At 43.7% G+C, this 26,860-nt stretch overlaps 1 protein-coding gene across 4 annotated transcripts in view; it reads left to right on the forward strand.

Moving 5' to 3' along the window:
• The first annotated feature begins 334 nt into the window (after positions 1-334).
• Positions 335-26,860, forward strand: part of sema3c (sema domain, immunoglobulin domain (Ig), short basic domain, secreted, (semaphorin) 3C) — a 38,358-nt gene continuing 11,832 nt past the window's right edge. For all 4 annotated transcript variants that reach the window (XR_005892873.1, XR_005892872.1, XR_005892874.1 and 1 more), the window contains exons 1-13: positions 335-505; positions 3,749-3,922; positions 15,645-15,805; positions 16,469-16,531; positions 19,276-19,395; positions 20,866-20,956; positions 22,269-22,388; positions 22,526-22,668; positions 22,752-22,866; positions 23,458-23,527; positions 24,687-24,831; positions 25,161-25,383; positions 26,513-26,601. Coding sequence is in view for 1 of the 4 variants with exons in the window: in XM_041029997.1 (XP_040885931.1) it covers positions 3,787-3,922; positions 15,645-15,805; positions 16,469-16,531; positions 19,276-19,395; positions 20,866-20,956; positions 22,269-22,388; positions 22,526-22,668; positions 22,752-22,866; positions 23,458-23,527; positions 24,687-24,831; positions 25,161-25,383; positions 26,513-26,601 (1,476 nt within the window). In the remaining 3 variants the exon portion in view is untranslated. The remainder of the gene's footprint in view (positions 506-3,748; positions 3,923-15,644; positions 15,806-16,468; positions 16,532-19,275; positions 19,396-20,865; positions 20,957-22,268; positions 22,389-22,525; positions 22,669-22,751; positions 22,867-23,457; positions 23,528-24,686; positions 24,832-25,160; positions 25,384-26,512; positions 26,602-26,860) is intronic.

A 26,860-nucleotide genomic window follows, 5' to 3' on the forward strand; every position in this document is an offset into this window, starting at 1 on the left:
TGTGTGTGTGTGTGTGTGTGTGTGTGTGTGTGTGTGTGAGTGTGTGTGTGTGTGTGTGTGTGTGTGTGTGTGTGTGTGTGTGTGTGTGTGTGTGTGTGTGTGAGGTAAGGAGTCCTCCACCTCTCATGTTTTGAGCCGTACATGTTAAAGTGATCCGCTTGCTGTCTAGTTAACAGAGGGAGGGAGGACGAGCATGTAAGGGAGGGGTTGGGGGGGAGAAGAGAGGGGAGGAGGGGGACTTGAGTGGAGAGTGTGTAATAGGACACCAGCCCTCTCTGTCTTTTTGCTCTCCTCCCTCTCTCCTCTCCTCTCTCCTGTGCTCTCTCTCTCTCTCTCAGTCAAGCCTGCTCTCTGAGCACTTAGATGGAATAGCAGCATTTTTCTTCTTTGGTGTCACTGGAGAAGACTGGAAACAAGGTGTCTAAAGGGGGATTATTAAGACCTGGGTCTGGTTTAGTACCTGGCTTTTACAAGTGGGACCAACACTGGAGCTAGCTCCTCAAAGGTGAGTCCTGGACCAGGGACTGATCTTACTCCTGTCTCTATCAGAGCAGGGTTTACCTGCTGTACTGTGCCGTGGTGTGCCGCACTGAGGCAGGATGCAGAGAGAAGGTGGTAGGCTTGAGGCTAACAGGTGCAGAGTCCCACCACTGGGAATTGATGAGGACAGTGGGAGTAAACTCAATCTGACAAATTCAACACGTTTCACTTTGCTGCTCCTTAAAAATCTTGTGTAATGTTACATCAGACTGTGTCTCCTTCATGTGCTTTGGTTGCACTGTCTATGATATTTACACGAAACATTTCCAGAATGAGTCATGACTTTCTTTGTAATTTCTGTGGTATCCCGAAGCTGCTAAACTGATTTTTTTTATTATTTTTTAATGATTATTTCGTTCACTGAAGTTTTCTACAATAATTTTATTGCATTCAAAACATTTCTTCTCTGCTTTAAGATTTAACCAACCTTTGTCTTTTACTAATAAAAAAAAAATGTATTTCATAGGTTATGAATGATCACACTTGAAATACATGCTCTTTGCTATGACTGTAAGACATGTGTGTGAAGGAACGTGTGGCTGTAACAGAGCCACTGACAACTGAATGACAGGGTGTGGTATGAACGCACACTGTCCTGTTAGAGCCGGGCCAGGGAGCAACATGTTTACGATTTCAATTTTTTATTCTTTTTCTCCAGTCCAGGAGGAAGAATTAGACCAAAATATTAAATAATTCAATCTATCAAACTAAATCCGGAGGACTTTCTTCCCTCGATTTCCCTCGGCTAAATTGTGTTCATATGTTTAAAGCATTAACAGGAGCAGATAGAAGCCAAACAATCACAGACCCAGTTTGGAAAATAAGGGGGAAAGAAAAAAAGAATTATTTGCTTGTGCAGCTACGCAGTTTTCTGCTTTCATCAATATTAGTTTTTGAGTGGTGCCGCTGAAAAAGTGAGATGGAAAATTCATTAGGCTGCCAGCCAAGGAATGCACAACAAACACAATTATCATTACACCCCACTGGAAACATAACTCTCCACTTCACTCAGGCTGACCTCCTTTGTGGAGAGGCATTTAATTGCCGTCGCAGAGATTCCTGGCAGACCCAGAGCTGGAATTTCTGAACTTTGAAGAGCTCGGCAATTAATTAATTGAAGTATTTATTATTTTTGTTCATGGCAACAAATAGTAAAGAACCTTTTAATGGGAGACCCATTAATCCAGACGAGCTTTAATGTGCTCCACAAGTATTGGGGGTAAAAGTGGTGGTGAGCACGTTGATGTCTTTAGTGTGGCGATCATCAAAGAAATGGAGGTGTTTGTGGAACTAAGTAAGTGTCTAAACCTGATCTGGTGGGATGTCATGAGGCGCTTGGAAGGTGACTAACTCCCATGACGATGAGTTTAGCAGCTGTGAGACCAGCATTTCCACGCCAGAGCCTCTCCCTGGGAGATCACCAACTCTCTGAGCATGCAGGGAGGAGACGTTCAACAGTTTAAAGCACTGAGTCACTTAAATTATTCAGATTTCTTAGTTTTCACACTTAGTGGTATCTGAACCCTAATTCGACAGTTATGTAAAAACCCCAGATTACATGTGGAATCAAAGAACATGGATGTAATTATTTTTCCTGGGTCCTGGTACTGTGTATAACCCACAGACCTCAGCCGTTTACACTGGAACCAACCAGCCCAAGAAATTATTCCTTTTCCCAAAGCTGTGAACTTAAGACTCTTGTCAGACTTAAAGAGAAACTTGATTTAAAAAAAAAAAAAACAGCTCCATTCACCTGCATTGTTTTGAGATGAAGGCAGAAATCTCAGTGAGGAATTCAGTTAAACTTTAGCAAATCAAACCAAAGCTAGAAAATGTGATTATTGTGATTTCAGTATAGCCTAGAAGACTTTAAGACTTTATGAACTGGGGACAGATGCCAGAACAGGACAAGGACCGAGCCTCAGGACAGGACTAACTAAAGCTGCAGATGCCCAAGCTGAGGGAGGTTCTGGTGGAGGGTGTGTGTGTGTGTGTGTGTGTGTGTGGATGATGCAGCAGGAGAGGAGCTGCAGTACAGCGGCCAGGGACGTCTGGTTAAGCCCCCTGCTGTTTTTATGTCTCTCGAGTTCAGCCAGAGAGATGCCATTCCTCTGCAGTCTGCCATATGTTATCCTTATGCACCTGAACAGTAGAGTTTCACCACTGCTGTATATCAGTCACGCTTCACTCCACCACACACACCCATATCTCAACCATATTTGTACACTACACCCCAAACTGAAATTTTCATAGCAATCATGCAGCTTTCTCATCTCTGGACCATCAATTTTTCATTGCACATCTATAAGCCATGAGAGCAGGGATCCACCCTGTGGTAAAAACAGTTTTCTCTTTGCTTGTGAAAGGGTCATTTTTACACCGAGTGCACTGTGATTTTTTTGTAAGACTCAGGTGGAGTAACAGACAGTTTGGGTTGTTAAAACAGCCGAGTCTCTCTCCAGCCGTGGAGTTTTGCATTGCAGGAGTTAGTGCCCCGCAGGCAGTACAGTACCTGAGTCTATCAATAATTGAGCCGCTCTTGTCCTGTTATGGAAAAGAAACAAGAAAAGGGCTGAGGGGAGCGTTTCTCCGGCAGCTCTTTTGTGTAGATTTAACTCATCCATATTTAAGAGAAGTACATCTGCAAGGATATAGTCAGTGATGGGACTTAACTGACATGTTGTGCTCTCATCTGTGTCTTCATTCAGTGCAGTTTGGGCTCAGTCAGCATTTCTGGATCTGTCAGACTGAGGGTTTAACTGTAAATATTGGTTATGGGTTGTGTCCTGTGTGTTATCCTGTGTGTTATTTCTTTCTTCTACCCTCACAGTAGTAGATGGTATTGCATTTAAATGAGGTGAATATATTATTGTGTTAACTTGAAACAGCTGTCTCCCAGTGAACACTGATTTAGTGATTTACAGATAAAAAGATCTTTAGTAGTTAAGATTAAAGCCGCTATGTGTACAACTTGTATGCAATTATAGCATCTAAAGTTTTATTGTCTTGGTGGAGTCACTTTGACCCCGTCCATGTCCCGGGTGTACGCTGCTGTCTGCCAAAGTGTCTTTGCTGATACTACCACTAGGGGGCATCAGTCAGAAATCTTCAAATCCTACACATAGTGCCTTTAAGTGGGCATAACTTCCCAGTGTGACTTCCAAAAGCGAGGCAAACCTTAACTTTCTCTCCAAAAATGCTCCAACAGACGGTGGTGACTGGTCCTGGTTCCTGAGCGGTGCAGTCATGGACAGGCCAGAGGGGCTGGCCAGGCCACCTCTGGTGTCAGCCATGGCACTTTCCCTCCTGGCTCTGTCTCTCCTCTCCACTGGGGTCTCCAGCCTCCCACAGCCTCTGCCAAGAGTCTTCCTTTCCTTCGAAGGTAAGAAGAAATAACAAACATGAGCCCCTGAAATGAATGTAAACTATAAACTTGGCCTTTGTCCATTTGCTGTGTTTCGCTGCAGACGTAATGAGGTTGCACAGATGCCATGTTTTTTGTGTGCTAATGCTAAACAAATGGTTGATAATGAAGGTTAGCCAGGGGCTACATCATTATGGGATAGCGTAAGGCCTACCTAGACTTTGCATGTGCAACTTTGCTGTTTTATGAATCAGATTAATCCTTGACAGTTTGACACTGATTTCCAACTATGCACACAATCACACGCACACCTCAGGCCTTTGAAGCTCTGTTCTTGGACAGTCCATGTCCATCCATTGTCCTGCTGTGTGTGAGCAAAAAGTCAGAGCTCTGCAGGAGGTGGCACTGCTTGTCAGAACTACCCTGATCTCTGTTCCTAGTTAAGCTTTAATCACACCACCGCGTACTGCAGACCTGTGGGTGTTGTTGCTGCCTCTGGTTTTGATTCTCTTGATTTATTTAATTTCTTTTACATAGATTATCTTATGAATTTATGATGTTCCCTTCAAAGGAGAATATACTTTAGGAGTGAGTGGGTTGGGCATATTTGTGTGTGTGTGTGTGTGTGTTAGTGCTTGCGTGAGTCCATGTGAATGAGCGGGCTGATCACTCATGCAGTAACCTTTTTGCAGTGGCAGGATAGTGTGCAGGGGCTGACGGAGACGTTTGATCACCTTTCACTACCCCTCGCTGTGGATTAGGCAGCACAGAGCAGCTGAGGCTGTCCATCAGTAAGGTTTTAGCATTAGACAGTTAGAAAAGTCTTACAATGTGAGGCTGAAGCAGCTGTACTTTTGTTTTTTTTTGTTTTGTTGTCTTCTATTCTCAGGCTCTGACTTGTGCCACGTATTTTCCCAGTTTGGGCTCAGTCTTTCCTTACATGCTTCAGTGTCGTTCTGCTTCTCTCTTTCTTTCCCTTTCGAATACAACAGCTTCCCTGTTGAATACAACAGCTCAGGGGGGGGGGAAAGCCAAAACTAATGGCTGGATATGAGGAAAACCCAACTCCATCACTATCCTTGGTTTTTTACCTCTCCAGTCACATTATTCACTCTGTCCTCGCTCCCTGGTGTTTCCAAATAGCCATCTTAAAAGGCCAAAGGTGACCGTGCTGAAAATGAGCCAATCCCTATAATCCCGGAACACTCCATTCCCTTTCCGAGTGTGGATCAGATTTGATTTGTGTTACTTACTGTAAGTGTGTCTCACCTCAGGGAGGACCATAAAAGGAGAGTTTGACTGCAGTGCACTAATTCTTTAACAGTCTCTGGAATTTATTCTTAATGAGTGTTCATCTCAAAGCAGAGTATGGCAGCTTAGGTAGAGGGATGTTTATCCAAAGTCAAACAACAAACTTTAGGTGTGAATTTACATTCCAGTTTTAACTTAGTAGAGTTCACCTTTCTGTTTCTGAGTTAGAAATTGTTTTCAAACCGAGGAGAATGAGGGTTCTAACTAGGGAGACTCTCGAAGCTTAGGGTTGAGGCTCACTTCTCCTATAAACACTGGTGTTCAACCAAGGGAAGAATTCAAGGAGCTTGGGCTCCATCCAAAGCAGCCAGAAAGATGAATGAAGACTCATAGAAGAAGACTGGAAGAGTGGTGCCCCAGAGGGGAAGAAAGCGCAGGTGTTTTGGCACCTGCTGGGTGGCCAAAGGGTTAGTCGTGGAGTCTGAACTCTTCTGCCGCCAGATTTGAAAACTTGTTAATTATTGCGAGCTGGAGCAAACTAAACCAAAAAAAAATAAACTTGAATGAGTGAGACGCTTGTGTTGTACATAGATCAGGACGCTTGAAAATCCTCCCCCTTTAACTACTTGTGTCACTGCTGAAATCCAATCCAGGGGTAAGGCAGGTTCATCGGACTCCCGCCGTAGCCTCCCGTCCTGCAGAGAAGTTGCTGCCTCTGACATTCCTCTCTCCCTCACTCTGCTTACTCTTGTGTTCGAGCGGTAAAGCAGCCAGACCACAATTAAAACCGCACGATAAACAGGGAAAAATGCAACTAACCCAAACAATAAACTCTCATGCAGTGTCTTTCTCTTCTGTGCCTCGGATAATAAACACAGTCCCCTACCTCACAGCAAAACTGTTTAGGGATACCCAGTGTGATAAAAGATAATAACCCCTCAACATTTATTTTGGCCCATTTCATGACATGTTTGATGTATTTGCTTTGTAACAATGAGGCTAAAATGCTAAGAGTATGCAGATTTCAAAGAGAGAGTTTAAATGCAACACAAATGTCCTTTCAGAAATGAACTTTCAGATCAATTTCAGAGATTTTGTCAAGCTTCTTAGAAACATTTTATACATTGTTTTCCACCAATGTAGGACAATAATCTTGAAAGCGCATTAGGAAAGAGTGCAAGTTATGAGTCATGTCTGTTTGTCGTGTATTGAGACGACACAGGATTAACATAGTACTGCTGTTACCAGACTCCTGAATACTTGTAGTAGTTGCTCAGACAACATACTGCATTAATGGAGTGAATGGGCTACTGTTTAAGTAGCAGTAGAAGTATTATTGAGAGGTATTAACAGTACCACATTAGCTCCTGCAAGCACAGTAACAACCACACTGCTTTTGTGTCCTGTAAACTGTGAGAAGAGTGTTTTTTTTTTTTTTCAGTACATGGTAATACTGCGAGGCACAGCATGGTTAATATGCTGCTTATTAGTTCTGCTACTGTATCTGAGGTGGGCTGTACTGTTGCCAAAATGCCATTCCAGGAATGGTGGGATCAACAATTCAGCCCCATTTATCCCTTCAGCTGGCAGTTGGGGCAGTGGTGTGCGTTCATGATCAGGATCATTTAACCTCATCAGTGGTCTCACCATGTTCTGGCAAACCTCCAGTTTTCAATACAGTATTAACTTAGAAATATATATAGTCTGTATGTATGTCAGACCCAGAAAGATGTTTATTTGAGAGTGAACAGGCGTTCGCATGCTTTCGTGTGGATAATGTAGATTTTTGCACATGTTTGGCAGAGAGCCTGGTTAAGACATAGGAGAGATTGATTAAGACGATGTCTGTGGTTTAATGAGCGCTCCCTAACACTGGTACGAGCCACATGGGCTTCACTCACAGCCTGAATGGGACCAGGCGTGTAGATCAGGAACCAGGCTTTCAGAGAGCGGATACACCGGATTCCCTCCTCGCTTTTATCATGCCTCATTACTACCTCCACTCACCCCCCATTATTCATACAGGAGCGGTACTGTTCATACACTGTAGGTGGATGTCAGTCTTTTAAGGATGTTTACTTGGTGGTGAGGGTTTTCAGGAGTGTGTGTATGTAAGTCTGAGAAAAAGTGTGTGTTTGTTCGTGGTAAGTGCCTCAGTTTGCATTCCTCGACTTGATTGCGTTTCGGTTGCAAAACTTTCTGCTGAATCTTTGTTAAAACTATGTGGTTTTCCAGCTTTGCAAGCTACAGTAATGAAGCACAATCTACAAGCTGTTTTGCAAAGTAGATACCTCAAATACCGAACTTTAATCTCAAGGCAACTGTGACAATTAATCTGAAAAACACAGTACTTAATGTTTTCTGAATTCCTTGAAGACATCTGTCAAACCAAGGCAGTCTTAGCGATTATTAAATCAACCTCTAGTGTCTCAGCTTTAAATCTAATTTGATTGGAAGAATAATTTGATGCACAGGCCTTCTTTCCTTGAAGGTTTGACTACTTATAATGAATCATATAACTTTTCTAGACTGAATGATTTTAACAGACATGATTATGGCTGTGAAGTGCATCTGGTGATACAGACAACAGACTGGGATGGGTAACGGTATGTAATGGTCTTTTGGGGTCAACAAAAGGTCAGAGTGGTAAAGATCAATGCTGACCAGTAGCCAGAAGCAGACCAGCAGGTCTTTGTCTGCGCCTTCTGGTTAATTCTTTTATGACATAAGATAGCTCCCTCCCTCTCTCTTATATTAGACCCACAGATTAGCATCTCCATTTTCCAGTGGTAAACGTAATAAAGCTTGTGAAGTAAAATCAGTGATGCTCTCTGATTATGGGGAATTCTTGGCAGGGCAAAGCATAGGCCTGTCAAAGCTGTCGGCAAGGGCAGACAGAGACATGCTACAAATAGCTTATAGGTTAGCGGTGCATGTGCGTGTGTGTGTGTTCTGAGCCTGAATACTTGTGTATACATGGCATAAAGAGAGCTACTTCTCTCTGTGTGTGTGCATCCTCAGACTCATGTCCCAAGATGTCCATCTAATTACCTGAGTTGCAGCATGAACATTTTCAGCAGGAGGGTTAGCGAGTGTGATGAGCTCCAGCTTGCACCGCCTTGGGGCTGACGGCGTGTGAGATGTTTGACAGCTCCTCTGTCAGCCTGCCCTTCTCCGTATGACTGTGTCGAGCCATCACTGTGTCTGACCTTGCTACTCTTGTTGAATGTTTTATTATTCCTCCCTGCAACATGTTGAAAGGTAATCAATGGCCATCAATACGAACAAAGGCAGAATATCTTAAGGATAACCAAGGTCAACTGGAAAATCCATGGGTTGGCGTCATTACAAATCAGTAACCTATTCTTATTAAATAATTTATGCAGGTTTGTTTGTGCTCCTTCCTCTGTTGTGCTGTGTATATTGTAAGCTTAGGCTGTTGAACTGTTCAGTAACTACTCTCACTGATACTCTTCCATCAGCTGAGCAGTGTTTGACATTGCAGAGGTAAAAAAAAAAAAGCATTTGCTGCCTATAAGACAGATTCCTTCCTTAGTAAAGCTAACAATGATACCACTTGCAAATGCTAGGAGGAGAAAAGCCTGTTTCCAATTTAGGCGCCTCGATTAAAGGAGTATGTAAATAACCTTCTTCCTGGAGTCTACAGGCAACTCCAAAAGTTTCAACAGGTGTGTTTGTCATTGTTTTGCTCTTTACCTTCACTCAACACCAAAGAAGCGACCCTGTGACCTCAGTGACGTGGTGTCACAGACGTAAAGCCTTTTTTTTTATATGCCACAGTTTCTGCCTTTAAGTAGCGGCAGTGGAGTTCCAATTGGTTGAGTTTTTTTTTTTCCTTTGACTGTCCTCCATGACTAGTAAACACGTCAACTCTGAGGATCCTCTGACCCATATCTTCTGAAAGCTTAACCTCACGGTGAGAGTCTCCATGAGAGCCTGACTGACAGTAAAATCCCTGATTTACTGTCTGCTGGAGGTGAGTGGTAACTGTAGGCTCCTGGTGTGGACAGGTGAGAGGTCAAGGCTAAAAGTCAGCGTGGCTGACGGGACGAGTCGGTTCTGTGTGAAAGACCGGCTGCCGGTGACATGTGAAGGCGAGGCCATGTGCTAATTGGGGCATTGGGAACGCAAACTAGCTGGCAGGCGGGGCGGCATGATGGACAGGTTGTCATCTCAAATTTCAGCTCCAACAGGGAACATTAGCCAACCCCTTAGCAGGTCAGCCATGCATTGAAGCCAGCAGTTGACACTGGTGCTGGATAACATCGCTCTGCACAAACACATACACATAGCCGAGGGAGAAAAACACTCTGGCTCACATGTCATATTTAGATACATCTGCTCCAGGAAACCAGTGTGAGAGAAGGCATACGTAAGCGCGTCGGTATTCTCTGTAGTCATATGATCCCCATTATAAATGTCTGCATATGGATAATTGGCGATAAACAATTGGGGAAATTAACGAGACACAGTGTATATAAAATCTTCCTTCTCTGAGCCAGTGCTGGCATCTGTCCACAACAAGTAGTTGCAGTACAGTAAGTTTGTGCATGCTGTTTGCATTTCGAGCGCTGAGTGCTGCCTGCCTGGGAATGTGGAGTATGTCTGTTGGACAGACAATTGGACGACTCTGTCAGCCAGCGCAGGACGTCCTGGGTGGTCTGCTCGCACTGAAACGACACCTTAACTTCCCCTCTGCCATATGTATATGCCACCAGTCATTACTGTATACCATCGAGCTGAGTCCCTTAGGAGAATGGATGGTCGTCCCGTTCGGGCAACAGTCATTTTTCATCTGAAGAGGGACCTGTCAGTTGCCAGGATAAAGTCTTTTACTGGCGCAGTATGTATGAGTGGGCCAGCGCTGTGTTAGGTAAGTGCAGCCATCTAGAACTGAACCCAAGAGCTCTTAGCATTGTCCGGACAAAGAGCAATGGTATTTGGCACGGGGTTTGAAGTCAGGCCTCCGTGATGAAACCTGCTCCATTTTGTGAGGAGAGATGAATTGCAAGGGGGCGGTATAAGCCCCTGCTTCAATATTTATCAAGACGGGTGATTGGGGTCCTCCCACCAGCTGCCCCTGACAACCACAGAACAGGTTCTCCTTGAGCTGAATGGAAAGCAAGCCTCATTAGCATGGAGTTAATTTATTCATGCTGGCCTTTCAGGTAGAAAGCCAGTTGATGAGGGCTGATTTGCATGGGAGGCACTAAGGTTTGTTTGTAATTGGCCCACTGTCTGACCCTGAAGTGTTAATTAGGTGCAGGGACCTTTTGGCTTGTGTTCAGACACTAGTGTTAATCAAAAAACTCAACACTCCAGACTCCCAGTCAATTCTGTCAAAGCTGTTCATCCCTACTTCACAGCAGCTCTAGCTAATGTTCTGACAAAATAATCCCATCTTGTTGCTCCATGCTGATTTATGACCTTTTCATGTTGACAGAAAAGTCTCCGCAGATGGATTTTCACGAGGTGACTCCCTCATTTGGCAAACAGCAGGAGGAATCTTACAAACTGCAGCTGTGTTAACCACGTTTCTGGCACCACGTTTCCCTTTCAAAAATAAACCATCGTGCTACGCTCTTTCCTTTTGTGTTCTGCCACATCTTACTATCTCTCGTCAAATTGAAGAGGACGCTAAGGCTGTTCAAGTGACACCAGCTCAGTCAGTTGGCATTAGCCCCTGAAACCTCAGACCTGGGCGGTCCAAAACTACAGTTGCCTCTCTCATAAAGATCCCACATACTTTCCAGCCACTGCGAATCTCTAATTTTTATGATGCTGCATTACAACAAACCACTCCTTGTATGGACATCCCAAACCAGAACCATGGAGGCGTTGTTTTCTTCTGGAAGAATTGCTGTAACACTTGGTTATTTGATCACGCAAATGGTTTTGGAGGCTAAGTCTGTCAGAAAATCCTGTGGGGTTAAAAATCTGAGGAAAGCTTCCTTGTGGTTGTTGCCTTTCCTCTCCTGACTATATAATCACAACACTGCACTCCAATCTCCCTCGCACTTTAATTGCTGCCATACAAACAGGGCCACAATGACAGGTCTCTTCCTGTTGCCCGCATTTCTTTCTATTTCTACTTGGCTTCTCACCACAGTCACATAAAAGAGGATGTTCTTTTTTAACTCTGTGGGACCCAGTAGCTTGTTTCCTCTCTGGATTATTACTCCAGTGTCAGTGCCCATGAACAATCAATTCTTAGGGTTTACAGAGTGTTGAGTTATCCGCCACAATGATCACAGCTTGTAGTTTCTTCAGATTTCTTTCTTCAAAGCTGTAGTGACAGCACAAACAAAACGTACGGCCTGTTGTCATGAAACAAAAGCTGTATTTAATGTTGAAACTCCAAAAAGGATATCAGTCAGGGATCAGCTGACATCACATACATGTTTGAAGATGAAGGTACATTCATCAGGCCAACTGTGACAACACGACACCTCTGCTGACTTTGATCTAGAGCTGCAGCTGTTGCTTAGTTTTATTACTGATTAATCACTTAATAATTTAGTAACAATATTTACTAATCTAATTTCAACATGATGAAGTTGCACTGTGGATCGAGTGTTTTTGGAGTTTGACTTATGGTAGAATCAAAAAGCAAGGATATCTTGGCTGTATCTCATAATCAGTTATTAAAATGGTTGATCATTAAATCAACTAATCTTTTGAGCAAAACTCCGAACCTCTTGCTTTTTCATTAATTTGCTTTACAGCCCACCTGCCAACATGCGTGGAGTGTTTTCTGCCAATGCGGCTCCTTCTGCACCAAAGAAAGCAACCTGCTGTTTAATATTGAATGAATGCTGTCATTTCTTGGCCCAACAAAAGGCTTTTGTGCTGCTTCCGCTTGACCACTTCACACAAATAACCTACATCAAAGAGAAAGGAAGTCTCAGCTCTCCGGTCGCCACCTTGCCCTTTCGGATCACCTCACTGTCCATCGGATGGATCAGGGAGGATTGAATCGCCAGTGGTCTGCCATCCAACCAATAGGGCACCATGGGTCAAAGCTCAAAGTCAAAGGCAGGGCACTGGGGACCGCTGTGAGGTCTGCAGGGCAGTGTAAGGCCCACTTGCGCGCATACATAATAGAAAACCCACCAGCTGTCAATACTCAAACCCTGCTCCCTCCGTCCCTTTTTTCAGTTTCTTTCTTTCTTTCTCTCCACCTGCAGTGAGGACACCAGCAAGAAAGTCAATACTAAGCTTTTCCCAGTCCTACTATCAAGTTTTCAGTCTCCCACCTTTGTGCATTTCCACAAAACATCATCCCTAAAACTGCAGGTCCCCAACCCTTGCACAAAGCAGGAGAGGTTTATTACTTTATTGTCTTTATTCTATCCTTCAGCATAAGTGGAATACATAATTATGCATCCCAAATCCACATCAAACAGCTCGACCATGCCGGAGTAATGATGTCCACACACACTTTTGACGTTCTTCCATCTCGGGAGAGGGGGGATCTCAACAATGAGGAATGCATATAAACTCATGACTAACAACCCACATGTGGTTCAGAGGATTTCTTCATCACTGACACGAAAACAAAAAACAGTTGTGCTCCAGCTTTTGTTTTCAGTTTTGATAAACTGTCATTCGTGACATCTAATTTTGAAAATTTGCAGGGTTGTGCTGTCAGAGAACTTGGTTAAACGCCACTGAGGGAATTAATTTGGACTCAATACAAGTAGCAGCCTCCCTCTACAAAGACCTCATACGAAGGTTATGAGCTGGCACTGATTCTGTAAACTCTTGGTCCCAGTGCATATATTGAATAACTATGAAATTACTTGACAATTGTTTAGAGCAGCTCCCCCTCTCTGACAGAGCAGGTGCACCATCTGGCAATGTGAACTTTAGCGTTGGTCTACAGTGCAGCAGCAGTGCAGGCGTGACTCATTTGTTTGTATGAGTTCGAAAGCCTAGCACTGAAAAGATACTGGATCCAATGGTATGTGGGCTCCAGAGGGTTTCAGTTTGTCTCTCAGTGAATAAGCTTGGTCCATGTGACACACCCCTGCTGTGTCCCGCCTCAGCACCAGGCTTAACCGGCCTTCCACCCTCATGAGGGAACATGAAAGTCTCCTATTTCCCCCCACTGAGAAAACAATACCAAGTTCACCATAATATTAAACAGTTATTTCACCCAACACCACACCCCTCTGAACAATTTGTTCCCCTTGTGGAATGTTCTGGATGGATGCTGTCAGACAGAGAGCTGCAGAGGCAGGAGTGGACCAAAACGTCCAAAAGATAATTAACAGTGGGTGGATGTTAAAAGTCATTGAACCTCATTTTTCAGAGCGCAAACTTATAAACACACTCGCGTGGCAGAAAAAGAAAAAAAAATCGGTCATAAATCATTCATTAATAAAAGTGTACTCTGTAAGTACTCTATAAGTTTAGAGAAATACGAATCAATAAAAAAATCCTGTTTTTCTCCTGTTGTAACTATGAGTCAAGTAAGTTAACTACAGCTAGTTAGCTTAGCCACAGTAGTTTGACAGCATGCTGGACTCCATAATGGCTGCTGCTTCTCTCACCTCTTGCCTTTTTCACAGGCCTTTCAGGCCAATATTACATAACTTAAAAAGCTGTGGTTCTTTTACTTGCTCCCTTTTTCTGCCCACTGAGGTTTAACCAAACCGCTGAGATTCTTTCTGCCTGTGAGAGCTATAACGTTTGATTGTAAAACTGAAACTGTTGCTCAGACCATCCACTGTAAACAGCTCTATGTTAAATGACAGCTGCCACCTACATGTTCCGGGAAACTATCAGCCAGAGGGACGTTTAAATTAAGATTTACCTCCAAGTGCAAAAGTGAGGTACAGTATTGTGGTCTAAAAGGTTTTCCTGACTTTCCTCCAAGGACTTATTTTGGGAAGATGTATAAAATAGAGGGGTTTTTTTGGCAGAATTTGGAGCCTTGCATGTTTTTAATTAGCTGTTAGCTAGTGTTTCACCCTTGGTGGCTCGCAGTCTGGCAGAGCAAGGCGTGTAACGTCTTTAGCCCTTTCAGCGTTAGGATAATATTGCCTCTGCGCAGTGCTCTCTGTGATGCTATCTGCGATGCTATCTTCTCAGCTTTGAAGTGTGAGGTCAGTGCGATCACACATCTGCTTGACAGGACACCTTCACTTTTTTTTGTCTTGTTTCCGGCTCATCAGGTAAAAACCGAGGCATATTTGTGTGCGTGTTCTTCATTAGGCACCAGAAGATGCTCTCGCCTCCGATGGCACAGTTTTCCAAAATACCCTGCTCTCACTTCAAGACATTAACCATATAAGGCAATTTACCTAAACGTGGTGAATGTAGACAGTGAAGAGTCGTGGGAAACGCGTCTGTGACTGAAGTGGTTAACGTGTCATTATTTAAAGTTAAACACTCCGGGCTTTACGTGACGACTGTGCCAAACAACGGCCTGTGATCAGAGTGAGGGGTGCTACAGAAAAGCCACTTTCCTCCGAGATAAAAGGCCCCAGCCTCAAAAGCATATGTCACACAATAATGAAAATGTGACTTTAGCCCAAGGCATTGAAGCAAAGCACAGGCAACCTGTTTGTTGATTAGAGGAGGGAATACAAAGAAAGCTCAGAGAGGATCAATGGAGGGGAGGAAATGGAGGGTGTAGATCTACATTGCCCCCCCCCCTCCCGCACACACCCCCTGCTCTCAGCGCAGATTGAAAAAGTGATAAATATGCATGAGTTTGGCTTCGACGGCGGAGGCCTTTGATGGTATGGTTGAGAGTTCTCTATCTCTGGAGCAAATAGGCTGAAAATAACTGTTGGAGAATGTTTACTTCGTGTGTGTGAACAATGTGAGCTTTTAATGAGTAGAAGAGACTCTGCAGGAAGGCTTTTTTCATACACTGTGCACTGTATCTCTCCCAACATGTCCTCAGTAGTCACAGCTTCTCGGATGAAACTTGGGTGAAGCGAGAAGCGTCTTTACCATTAAATCAATGCGAGATCAATTTCAGGAGCCATTTATTCTGTGTTCATTAAGTCTCACTCCATGATGTTCAGACGAGGCTGCTTTTATCTTGATAGGAAGAGAGAATTGAGGAATTCACAGAGGAAATGTTTCATCTATTTCCCGAGACAACTCAAGCCCAGTCTAGAGACAGTTTTCCCATTATCTCAGACTCGGCCGCACCGCTGATATATATTTGCAGCAGTGGTCTTCCCCTGCGAGAACTGAGATTTGTTTAAAAATTGGCACCCTAATCCTAAAAGTCATAATACAGTCATACTTAGATTTCTTTTTAGATCCTTTGGGCTTAAGCAGGGACATAATATGGAGATCTCTTATTCTGATCAGAGTGAGATTAATGTGGGCTCGTATTAAGTTGTTCCTCTTGGATTTAATTTAAAGAAACAGGAGTAAAATGGCTCTCTTCTCAACAAGCTCATTTGTATTTTTTCCTCGGCCTCTCTTCCTCTGTGTCTCTCAGACCTGCAGGCCTCCCAGTCCTTTGAACACTACAGTATATCAGACGCAGCCATGGACTACAGGATCCTGCACATGGATGAGGACCAGGACAGGATGTATGTGGGCTGTAAGGACCACGTCCTCTCCGTGGACATCAACAACATCACCCATGGCACACTTAAGGTCAGAAGATGCTTGTTATCATATTCTGATGCAATGCTTGGCATACTGCATCTTTATTCTCTGATCACCACAAGGTACATCACAAAACGGCTGCAGCAGATATTATTCTAATGTGTGTTATAATATGCAAATTACCATAAATTTACCGTGATCACAACAATTTTAGGGTTATTCAAAAAAGCCATAAAAATGCTTGAGCTCTCTGATAACTGATTCTGTATGCAGTGAAGGAGTTATCTTCAGTGTAATTGACAGGCATGAAATGCATAAACAGATGGAAAAGCATTTAGGTTCCCCCAGGGAGTGCTGCACCGCATCCATTTTTACCAAGTAAATTGCTTGATGTATTCATCGAGCTAGACCTTTAAGCACCTCTCCTGGGTTTAAAAACACACACACATTTTCCACAGCCGGTAGTTGATGTAATCACTGACACTGAAACTTCTATTGAAACAGAAACTTTCAGAACATTTAGTTTTGTTCGCTTTCCATAAATTTTCCCTGTGATTTCTGTCTGTGTAAACAGGATATGATCAAACCTCAACTTGCTCATATTCATGTTATGTCTCCCTCAATCTGTTACTGGTTTCCTGGGCGTATTTCCCCGTTGTCAGTTTAAATACTATATTTTTTGTTTTTGTGTTTGTTTGTTTTCACCACCAGGTGTTTTGGCCTGCGTCTACCAGCAAGATAGAGGAATGCCACATGGCAGGCAAAGACCCTACAGTGAGTAGACATTCCAAAGACCTCCTATTAGATCTCTTAGGACCTTTTTAGAATTTAAACAATAATTAATTAAAAAATAAATAACAAAAATTACTAATAAATAGAGACGCAAACATTATACTACGGTATAATTCAACATAAATCTGTATCATAAACCACTTTGCACTGTAACATTTTGTAATGTAAAGTTGAATTCATTACAATCCGACTGGTTAGAAAATTAGGCCCAATGCTGTTCCCAGATCCGTTCCTCCAAGTGGGTCCACAGCAGAATAGTGCGTTTGCCTCCTGGGAATTCCCTCTCCCATCTGTGAGCTTGTGTCAGGTCCAACCACATGTGTAACAGGCAGCAGATGTCTACAGGGTCACCGACTGGCTCGGAGTCCTCCTGGCATCCACGCGGTTTGTTAGGACAAGAGAGTGAAGAGTGGGAGGATTGAGGGCCACAGAGCACTGCAGAAAAAATAAACCAGAATCAAAGCTTGCAAATGGGACACAGCTCATTGGCGCTGGAGATTTCATAACCCGGCCTGATTCTGAACAGCACTTGTTAGCTGCCACAAGATTTAATGAAGCCATACAGTGAGACTCTGAAGACTCATTTCTCCTCCGCCTCTGTTTTCCTCTAATTGGGTTGTTCTGGAACAAGTACACGTACAGTTGCCTATAGACACTGCAATGCAGAGTACAGGGGAATAGAAGAAGAAAATGAGGCTTTTGTTTTTTTTTTAAAAAAAGAAACCTTCATAAGAAAGTTTTTACATACATTGAAGGCCTAATTTTTAATTTAAAAGTATGTGTTACCATAAAAAGCACTGCCCTGCGACCAGCGCCCTACATTCTCCACCATCCCTTCGTTCTCTGACAGCAGCTGGGGTAATAGAGCCAGGGTTTTGTACAACATGCTGTCGCAGACATAGAGAAGAAGCTGTTTCCAGTCAATGAGTGATTTGTGCTGCTCTGAGTCACAGCTCGCCTGCTTCAGACAGGCTCCCACAAATATTTGGGTGAGCCATCTCTGTGTGGAGCCACTCAATGGCCCCCTCTCCCTTCTGTCATCCCCTTTCTTGCATGCAGCCCTGCCAGACTGGCTTCTAAAAATTTCTGTTTCTGTCTTACTATATTTTTTTTTCCCCCGCTTTTCTTGGTCACTTTTTCCAACTCTTTTGAGTTCTCCCGGTTTCATTTTTACCGCAGTGTATTTCTTTTTCTCTCATCCATAATGCCTCTCATCCCTTCTCATGAGTTTGTTCATTTGAATCAGAGCCCCCATCCTTCTGTTATGGTTACCCTCCCCATCTGTATATATTAAGTTCCTCTCCTCCGATAGAATCTGTGGTCAAGCAGGGCTCCGCAGAGTGACCGCATATTGTTTGTGCCGGAGGGTGGCAGTTAAGGAGAAATATAGACCAACCAGGTTGATTAACTCTGTTTGCCGTTCGCTCAAAAGCCTCCACTTTAAACTCGGCGGGATCACCACTTGAACTTGGGGCCATGAGGCTGGATGCTGTTTATCTGGCGCCGTCATGAAGGTTGCGTGTCTATGGCTAGGAAACACGAGAGGAAAATAAAACAGGACACGACTACGTATATATATGTGGCTCTGTGAGACTGACATCAGATACGGGTGCAGGCCCCAGACCCTGTGGGTGTGTGAGGGCTGAAGGAGAGTGTGATGAGATGAATCAGTGATAAAAGTGAGGAGACAGCAAGACAGATGGAGAGAGATAAAGAGGAGGAAGACAAATAACTGAGATGGGTGTGTGACGGTGAAAAAGTTATATTTTCGTCAATGGCTCTCGGTGGAACTGTGCACCGACCGTGAGCTGCTGCAGCTGCCATTCCTGCAGCCGTGGCCAAGTTCCTGACGGCTCCCTGGATACGACTTCCTCTCCTCCCCACTTCTTCTCCCCTTTCTCTTCCTTTCTCCAGTAGTTTTCTGCAAGCTCAGGCTTAATTAGCCGCAAAGTCCAGCACTCCTGCTGCTGTCGGGTTTGGGAAGTGGAAGCAGAGATGTATGGGGCTCAGTAATCTGTCTTACCTACATATATCACATACACCACTGACGCTCTTTTTCCACTGGCCTTAATACCAGACCTGTGAGATCTGGGATCATTTGATTGTGCAGCATGTGGCTGTATAACCGTCATAACAAGTGAGATAAGAGTGAATTAATCCCTCATATGGAATAAGATACTTCAGGAGAGATAAAGAGGTTCTGGATGTGGTGTTCGCGTTGGCTGCATACCAGGAAATACACTTCATCCTCTGTTATGTCTTTTTCAGAGCATTGTGTCATAGCTGAGATTAAAAAATAAAACAAATTATTTTCATAGTGCTACAGTGACTTCAGCAGAAGAGAATGGAGCATCTGCAATTCATACTATTATTGTTATTTTATGATGTTAGTTTGTTTATAGATTATTTTTGCATTTTTTGCCTTTATTTGACAATCAGCAGTACAGAGGCAGACAGGAAACATGGGGCAGAGAGGGGCGGGGTTAAATAACATTAAAGTGACTACAAGTGAAAATTCTGAGCTAATGCTGGCGAAGATGCTAAGCTATTGTACCAGTGCCACAAGTGAAGAACAGTCATAAAACAAAATTTACCCAACATGCTGTACTCATAACAATCTACTGTAGCTTTAACGTTTCACTGGGATAAATCTGAGTGACATTTTCATTGTTGTGTCTCACCTACTGAAATTTAAAAGTGTCTCTTTGTTTATCTGTGTTTTCCAGCACGGCTGCGGGAACTTCATCCGGGTGGTGCAGCCTTACAACAGAACTCATCTGTTCATGTGTGGTAGCGGAGCGTACAGTCCCGTCTGCGTTTACATCAACAGGGGCCGAAGACCAGAGGTGGGCACATGAAAGAAAGAAACTTCACACTCACGAGGGAATGGACCAGGATTTGGAGAAGATTATCTATCCTTGTCATCCTTTAAAATACTTCATAAAAATGCCTCAAGGGATGTGTGTGAGAACCATCATGCACCATCAGATAGTGATTGTCTCTAAAAGAAAAAAAAATAGCATATTTGTGTACTGGTCTGTTAGGAATTTAGAAGTGTCACAATAAAACAAGAAAAAGTGAAACACTTCATAACTTTACATGAGTAAAAGTTTTCATGTAATCAGCTTAATGCCCCATGAGAGGGGATACTCAGGATAAAAGGGAGAAAATGGAGCTCTAGTGCCAGGGATGGAGGGCAGATTTCTGGGCGCTGCGCTCTCATCTCCGGCCACACGGCTCTGGAAGTGAGTGTGGGGAAGCCCTCCAGGAGAAAAGTGCTCACTGAGTGAACAGCATTGAGCCACAGACAGTCAACTGCTGCCAAACACTAATAAGCAGAGTGAGAGAGCTCCCAACCAGGCTCCTTCCGCACTGCGGTGCCTTTTGTCATTTGGGTTTTTTGTTTGAAAGGCAGACTGCTCTGTTTGCAATTTCTGAGCTCAAACATGTCAGAGTCTGAAGAGAAGAGATCTGTTAAGTATAACAAGCTGCTGTAGTGGGAAGTTGACAGTGTTGACCTTTGCCCTGAGAACGTGCCCCAGACTATTATGTTATTCTGAAACTTGATAGAACTGCAACAGACGGGTTATTTGCATGTGTCATGTTATTGTGTCCTATGTGTCAAAGTGTTGCTCAAACTGGAAGGAGTGAGACTCCATTAGATTTTTTTATTCGATCTTTAAATTTTTGTAGGCTGTAATGGCTCCACTGGTTTTTAGAGAAGCTTCGCTTGTGTCAGAAATTCCCCCAGAAACATTTATCAGTATGAACAGATGTCACTTGTTGAAAGAAAAGTTTTATTTTAAAGATCCTTTCCAGACATGTTCTAAGACATATAAAATTGCTCTGATTTGAATAATTGTTTTTCCACCAAAAAGTTCCATAAACTACTCACAAACTCTAAGCCCCAGACCTAAATCGAGATGGGTCAGGAAGCTTTATAATTCACCCAGGTTGTTCTAAGAGGTGCTTGGACTGTCCAGTCCTCCACCAGGAGGGGGGGGGGGGGGGGGTTGAAACTTGGCAGCCTCTCCACCTGAGATGGAGGAATGGCTATCCAACACATTAGCAGGGAAATTCCTCCTCTCCTCCCAAATGGAATGTTCTTTTTTACTGCCCCATATGGGCCAGTTACAGTAGACCAGGCCAGGACCAGAACTGTGCTTCTTTAAAACCTAAAGGGATGGAAACGTGAGCGGGGCTACCTTATGGGACATTTGGTGCGCATTTTTACTTTAGTAGAGGCCACTAGAGGGAATAACTTATCATATAAAACTGTCTTCAAAACCTCTGACTTCCGCTTTTCTCCGTGACAGGAACAAGTATTTCACATCGACTCGAGGACGGAATCTGGCAAAGGGAGGTGCTCCTTCAGTCCTCAAGTGAATACAGTCTCCGTCATGCTCAGTAGGTGCCTCCTACCTCCTCGTGATTTCTGCCTCTTCAACACCCATAAAAACGTAAAATGCAGAAATTGAACTTTTATTCGTTCCTCTGCAGTGGCAGCACCAAACACCCGCTGAAACAGAGTTCAGACAGTTCACCAGCTGCTCATGCCGTATGGGATTGCAGTTAGCGATGGGAATGATTGTCGCGTTAACTACCAGCGGCATTTCTATATCGCTGTGTGACTTCAGAGTTGGTTGCATGGTCTATTATCTGTTTGGGTTGTATTACATTGAATGACTGACTCTGGGTGGCAAAAGACGTAAGGTTTTCAGGGACCTCCATATTATTAAGCGCCGAGTTGGATTTATCGAAACATTTAGAAAAATACAGCTTTTCCAGGCATAATTACAACCTGGACGCTGACTTCACCGCCACTTTCAATCCAGAAACCCATAATTATGATAATTCCAAAGAAATTATCGTGACAAGATAAGAACACGGCCCCTCTGGAGGCTTGAAGCTTATAGATGCTGTTTCCAGAAATATGTCCAAAAACAGTTTTCTCCTGTTTTGAAAAACAGACAGATATTCACAGAGGAGCGCAGTATAATTACAGTATAAATTTCCTGACACAGAAAGTGAGGAGAATTCAAATTTCACTCCACTCACACAGGCTGATGTTTCCTTCGGCTCAGGCTCAGCCCACGCCCCTCTTCAGTTCTCGTTCCTTTTGATCTCTGATTGGTCGAGGAGTGTTGGTTTGCTGTTGACACGGCTAAAGGTGACACGCTGCACCCTCGGCTCCGCTTTCTGACACCTGAGCATTGCCGTGTCAGCAGCAGCTTTGCCAGCGAGCGAGCGGCTTCAGAGATGCCCCGGGAGGGGGACAGAGGGGGAGGAGGGATGAACCTAAAGGGGGAGGAAATAAGGCGCTCTGCCAAATAGAGCTGAGGTCAAAGTTGGCGCTGTGGAAGCAGTGATGCAGCAGTCCACACCGCAGAGGGACCATCAGAGGCAGTGTCGAGGCTGAACACCATCCATATGTCCCTCTGTGGTGCGTCTGAGTACATTATTACCACCAGGACACACACAGACTGTAAATCTGGTGTTGATTCTGCAAGCATTGAACAATTTTAACATTATTTATCAGTCCTGAAATAAAGTGTTGCTGCATTTTATCTATATTATCTAAATTGTCTATGCAGCTGTATCAGTTTACTAGTATTGGTAGATTGCTGCCTTGTTTTTTTCTGGGCTGTGGAAAGTGTGTGAGAATATTGTTGACTTTGTCATTGTGTGTGTGTGTTTGTGTGTGTGTGCGTTCCTCCAGACCAGGAGCTGTTCTCAGGCATGTACATTGACTTTATGGGGACAGATGCTGCCATCTTCAGGAGCCTGACCAAGCGAAATGCAGTGCGGACAGACCAGCACAATTCTAAATGGCTCAGTGGTGAGCACACATACACACACACAGTCTCTGAAGACTCTGAGTGTAAATGCTGCATACTGATTCATTTACACAAATAATATTTATTATTTATTGAGGCCTGTTGTACAAGTCTCAGTTTGCTGTTGTCTTTCATTCAGAGCCAATCTTTATCGACGCCCACCTGATACCAGATGGAACAGACCCCAATGACGCCAAACTGTATTTTTTCTTCCGCGAGAGGCTGACAGATAATAATGGAAATACTAAAAATATTCACACGATGGTGGCCAGAGTGTGTCCTGTAAGTGCCGCTGTCTGGGCCTAAATTAATCAGCATTGTATGTGTTGTGGTTTCGAGTTGCTAAGTGCAGCTTTTGTCCGCAGAATGACATCGGAGGACAGCGGAGCCTGGTGAACAAATGGACCACCTTCCTTAAAGCCAGGATGGTGTGTTCCGTTCTGGAGGAGGACGGCACTGAAACGCACTTTGATGAACTTGGTGAGAGAAGCACCACATTTATATTTCATGTGTTTCCTCTATTTGTTGTGTGACTTCCAAGCAACGTTTTACTTTCATGGTCCATGAAATGAGTTTAAAATAAACTGTGTAGTTTAAAAATAATAATAATGATAATAATAATATGGGGACAAGAACCAGAGACCAGCCTAATTCCAGAAATCTCACTATTTATGTTCCTTGGTTCCCAGCGATCGCTTTCTCCACAAACAATCCATGAAGCTTCCTCTGTTTGGTCTGGATTAGGACTGTAGCCCTTTATCAATTTTCATAACAACTGCTCTGTTGCTTTTGGTTACCCTGTATTCGTCTATGAGCGTATTATTCCAGTCCTTTCTTAGCCTTAACTTTGAAAACTACAAACATCAGCTCACAGAATTTAAGGCCTGCTTTTTCCATTCAGGTCATCAGACGCCCTCTGTCAGCATGTGTAGTTATTAATTCATGCATTCATCACTTGTTGACAATCTTACCTGCAGGGATTGGGTGATAATCTAGGGGAATTTGTTTTACACACTTCTCTCCACATATGTGCCTTTGTCTACGTGTGCACATATGTGTTTTCCCTTACAGAAAGTGTGTTTTTGCTGGAAACCGATCAGCCCAAGAGTCTGTTGGTGTTTGGAGTCTTCACATCCACAAGGTAAGACCGGCGGCGATGGGGCCAACTGTAACATTCCTGCAGGCCTCAGTGGTTATGTTAATCACTGACTGGATATCAGCGGGAGGGGATGTGCTTGTCAAAGGGCCTGCTACATAGAGACGTCATGTGTCATGTTGCAGAGCAGCTTATTCCGCTGATGAACGATCACTTACAGCGTCCCGGTGGCTTCACCATATGGTCTTGGTTTTGATGTTCTTCCCTTATGACCACATGCAGCCGTGCACCATTTTGCTAGCCGTGTGCAAGAGATACCTTTACAGTGCAAATTGATAAATACAATGAATATGCATTATATTGTTGGATGTGTTCCACTGTCACAGATGATAGCAGACAGCAGGATTTTTGAACGCAGAGAGAATTCTATTATTTCATTTTTCAGGTAGATGAAACCCGAGCCTCATTCCTTGGTGTTTCTCTTTTCTCATATTATCTTAAAACACAGACAGACAAGCAGTTTGATAAACATATATGCAGATTTAAGTTAATCCCAGAGCATCTCAATTTGAGCACTTCTTTCTGCTGTCAAACTCGTGATGAACATCCTTTAAACATAGTCATCTTTGACATTTCAAATTACGGAGAGAAAAGTTCACCACATACCACATATAAACCTCTGTGGTAACTGAAAAACCGCACTGAATAAACCGATTAGACTATTCTCATTCAACAGAAAGTCACCACCGGCAGATTTGGAGGTTTAGAGGAACTTGGTTACTAATTGAATTCGTCTGGTTAACCCGGGGTGACACTGCCACAGGCCTCGAAGCACTTGTCACATCGGGATCGTAGAAGGGCTACAGTAGTGTGTCCTTCCTCAGAGAGCACGGCCAAACCAAACAGTGAGATCTCTGATTTCTCTGAGCTCAGTGTTATTCCTGCTTCCACACTGTGTTTCTTCCTCCATCTCCACCTCGCACAATATGCCTGCGTTCTCCTTTTCAACAAAGCCTCTTTATGTGTTAAGCAGTGGGTTTTAAAATGACTGGGTCAAACCACATCAGATCATGGAGGGGGAAATAGGTGAACTATCCCCACTGGGTGGAGGAGTGGTTCCACCCAGCCTGGGCGGGTGTCAATGCTGTGAGCGTAGGTTCACCACTGTTGTGTTTCATTGAAAGTATGCATCTCATTTCCTCAGCTCCGTGTTTAAAGGCTCCGCGGTGTGTGTGTACAACATGGCAGACATCCTCACCGTCTTCAACGGGCCCTTCGCTCACAGAGAGGGGCCCAATTTTCAGTGGGTGGCATTCCAGGGGCGTATCCCTTACCCAAGGCCCGGAACTGTGAGTTCAGTTTTAGGTCATTCATTCATTCATTTACTAGTTATTTCAGTGAGTCCAAAACAAAATTCATATAAAATATTAAACATTTTGCTATAAAAAGAATGGTGACAGAGCAAAGGACATTCACACACAATCAATGTCAGGAAGCCAAACTTAAATGTAGTTCTCCTTCATGTTGGCCAAGTGTTTCTTCTCTATTGATTATTTAGAAGAAAAAAAAATATTTGAAGACATTTCCCAAAGAATTCCACTGTAGGAATACTCAGACAGTAATTTGTAATTACACAAAATCTTTACGTTTAATCCTTCACACTAACTTGTTTCTCCAGTGCCCGGGTGGAGCCTTTACACCTGACATTCTGACAACAAAGGAGTTCCCAGACGACGTGGTGAACTTCGTACGAAACCATCCGGTCATGTTCAACCCCATCTACCCGGTGGGGAGGAGACCTCTGGTGGTTCGCACCAACGCTGACTATAAATACACATCAGTGGCTGTGGACCAGGTTATGGCTGCTGACGGCAATTATCAAGTTCTGTTCCTGGGCACAGGTATGAATGAATGAAAGTGTGTGGCAATTACTACAAAGCAAAATACCAATAAAACCGAGGAATATAAAAAAAAAAAAATAAGGCAGATCACTCCATTAGTATAAAGATACTGAAGTCAAATCTCACTCCACACATAGACTTTAGACTTTACCAGATTTGATTCTTATCTGATATGAATTATAACATCAGCCCACTAAAACAGAAACATACCTGTTTTGGCTGTGGTGCCACCACAGTCAATCAGTCCTGTAACAAGGCAGGTTGGGCATCAGCAAATTATAATACATTTAATTTAAGAAAAAAAAAGAGCATAAATATAATCCAGTGTTTCATTTACTTATGAAAGACTGAGGTGTTTCATAAGTAAATGATTGCTGAGCGGAGCACCACAGCCACAGCTGGTTATCAGATATACAGATAAAGGAGGCAATAGTATGCGGTGAGTGTGGCGGCTAAATTGGAAACAGAGCCATAACAGCATCGCAAGTGGGTCAGAGACAAGGTGTCTTTAGAAGAGGACTTTGAGCCTTTATGGTCCGATTTTATTAAATCAGGTGAAAGTGGGTTTTTGGGAAAATCATTACCTCACCACAAAGACAGAATATTTTTAAAGACTGATTATCAGATTCAATGTTGCTCCACAGACATTTCCACCAGCACAAGAAACAACAACGCAGAATATATACCTGTCTGTTGTGTCTGTGCTCATACAACTGTGGTTAAGCTGAATAATATGTGTGTGTGTACATGATTATGCATGCATTTCTGCTTGTGCACGTCCACGTGTGCACATGTTTGCATTCAGCGAGCCGCTCTGGGACTCTCTCGCACAGCTGCTTGTGTTTATCAAGCAGCCTCTCTGTTCTGCCTCTCCCGCCCGGATTCTTGAAGAGAAGCCAGTGCTGTCTAACCATATCTGGGCCCGAAACAGTGCTTTGTCTGAAGGATGAGGGAGATGCTCTTATCGGGCATTACCAGGAGCTCAGAGCTTATTTTGATCACCAGCAGTTGTACTCTAGTTTCACTGACAGCGCACATCTCTGTGCGTTCTTTGTTGAGTGTGTGTAGCCATATCTGTTTCCCACAGCAAATGCGTGCATCTCATGACATGTCTGCATTCTGCCCACAGACAAAGGCACAATACAGAAGGTGATTGTCCTGCCAAGCAATCATTCCCTGCATGAAGATCTAATCCTGGAGGAGCTGGAAGTGTTTAAGGTCTGCTGTCTGTCTTTCTCCCCTCTCTCTTTTTTTTTCTTTCTCTTTTACTTTCATCCCTTTTCTTTCCCAAAATCAAAGGCAGGGAGGAAGAGGGCGCGCTTGGCCACAACTCAAAGGCCAGGGCCAGACAGACATAGGCAGGGTGGCATTCAGGAGATGGATGTTCTGCAGTGTAGTGCAGTATGGAGTGATGGGAAACATGCTAACATAGCATAACACATAGCAAGAGTCTGGTAGTTGCCCTGAGCGAACCTTT

Source organism: Toxotes jaculatrix, chromosome 22 (assembly GCF_017976425.1).
Source record: "Toxotes jaculatrix isolate fToxJac2 chromosome 22, fToxJac2.pri, whole genome shotgun sequence".
NCBI lineage: Eukaryota > Metazoa > Chordata > Actinopteri > Toxotidae > Toxotes > Toxotes jaculatrix.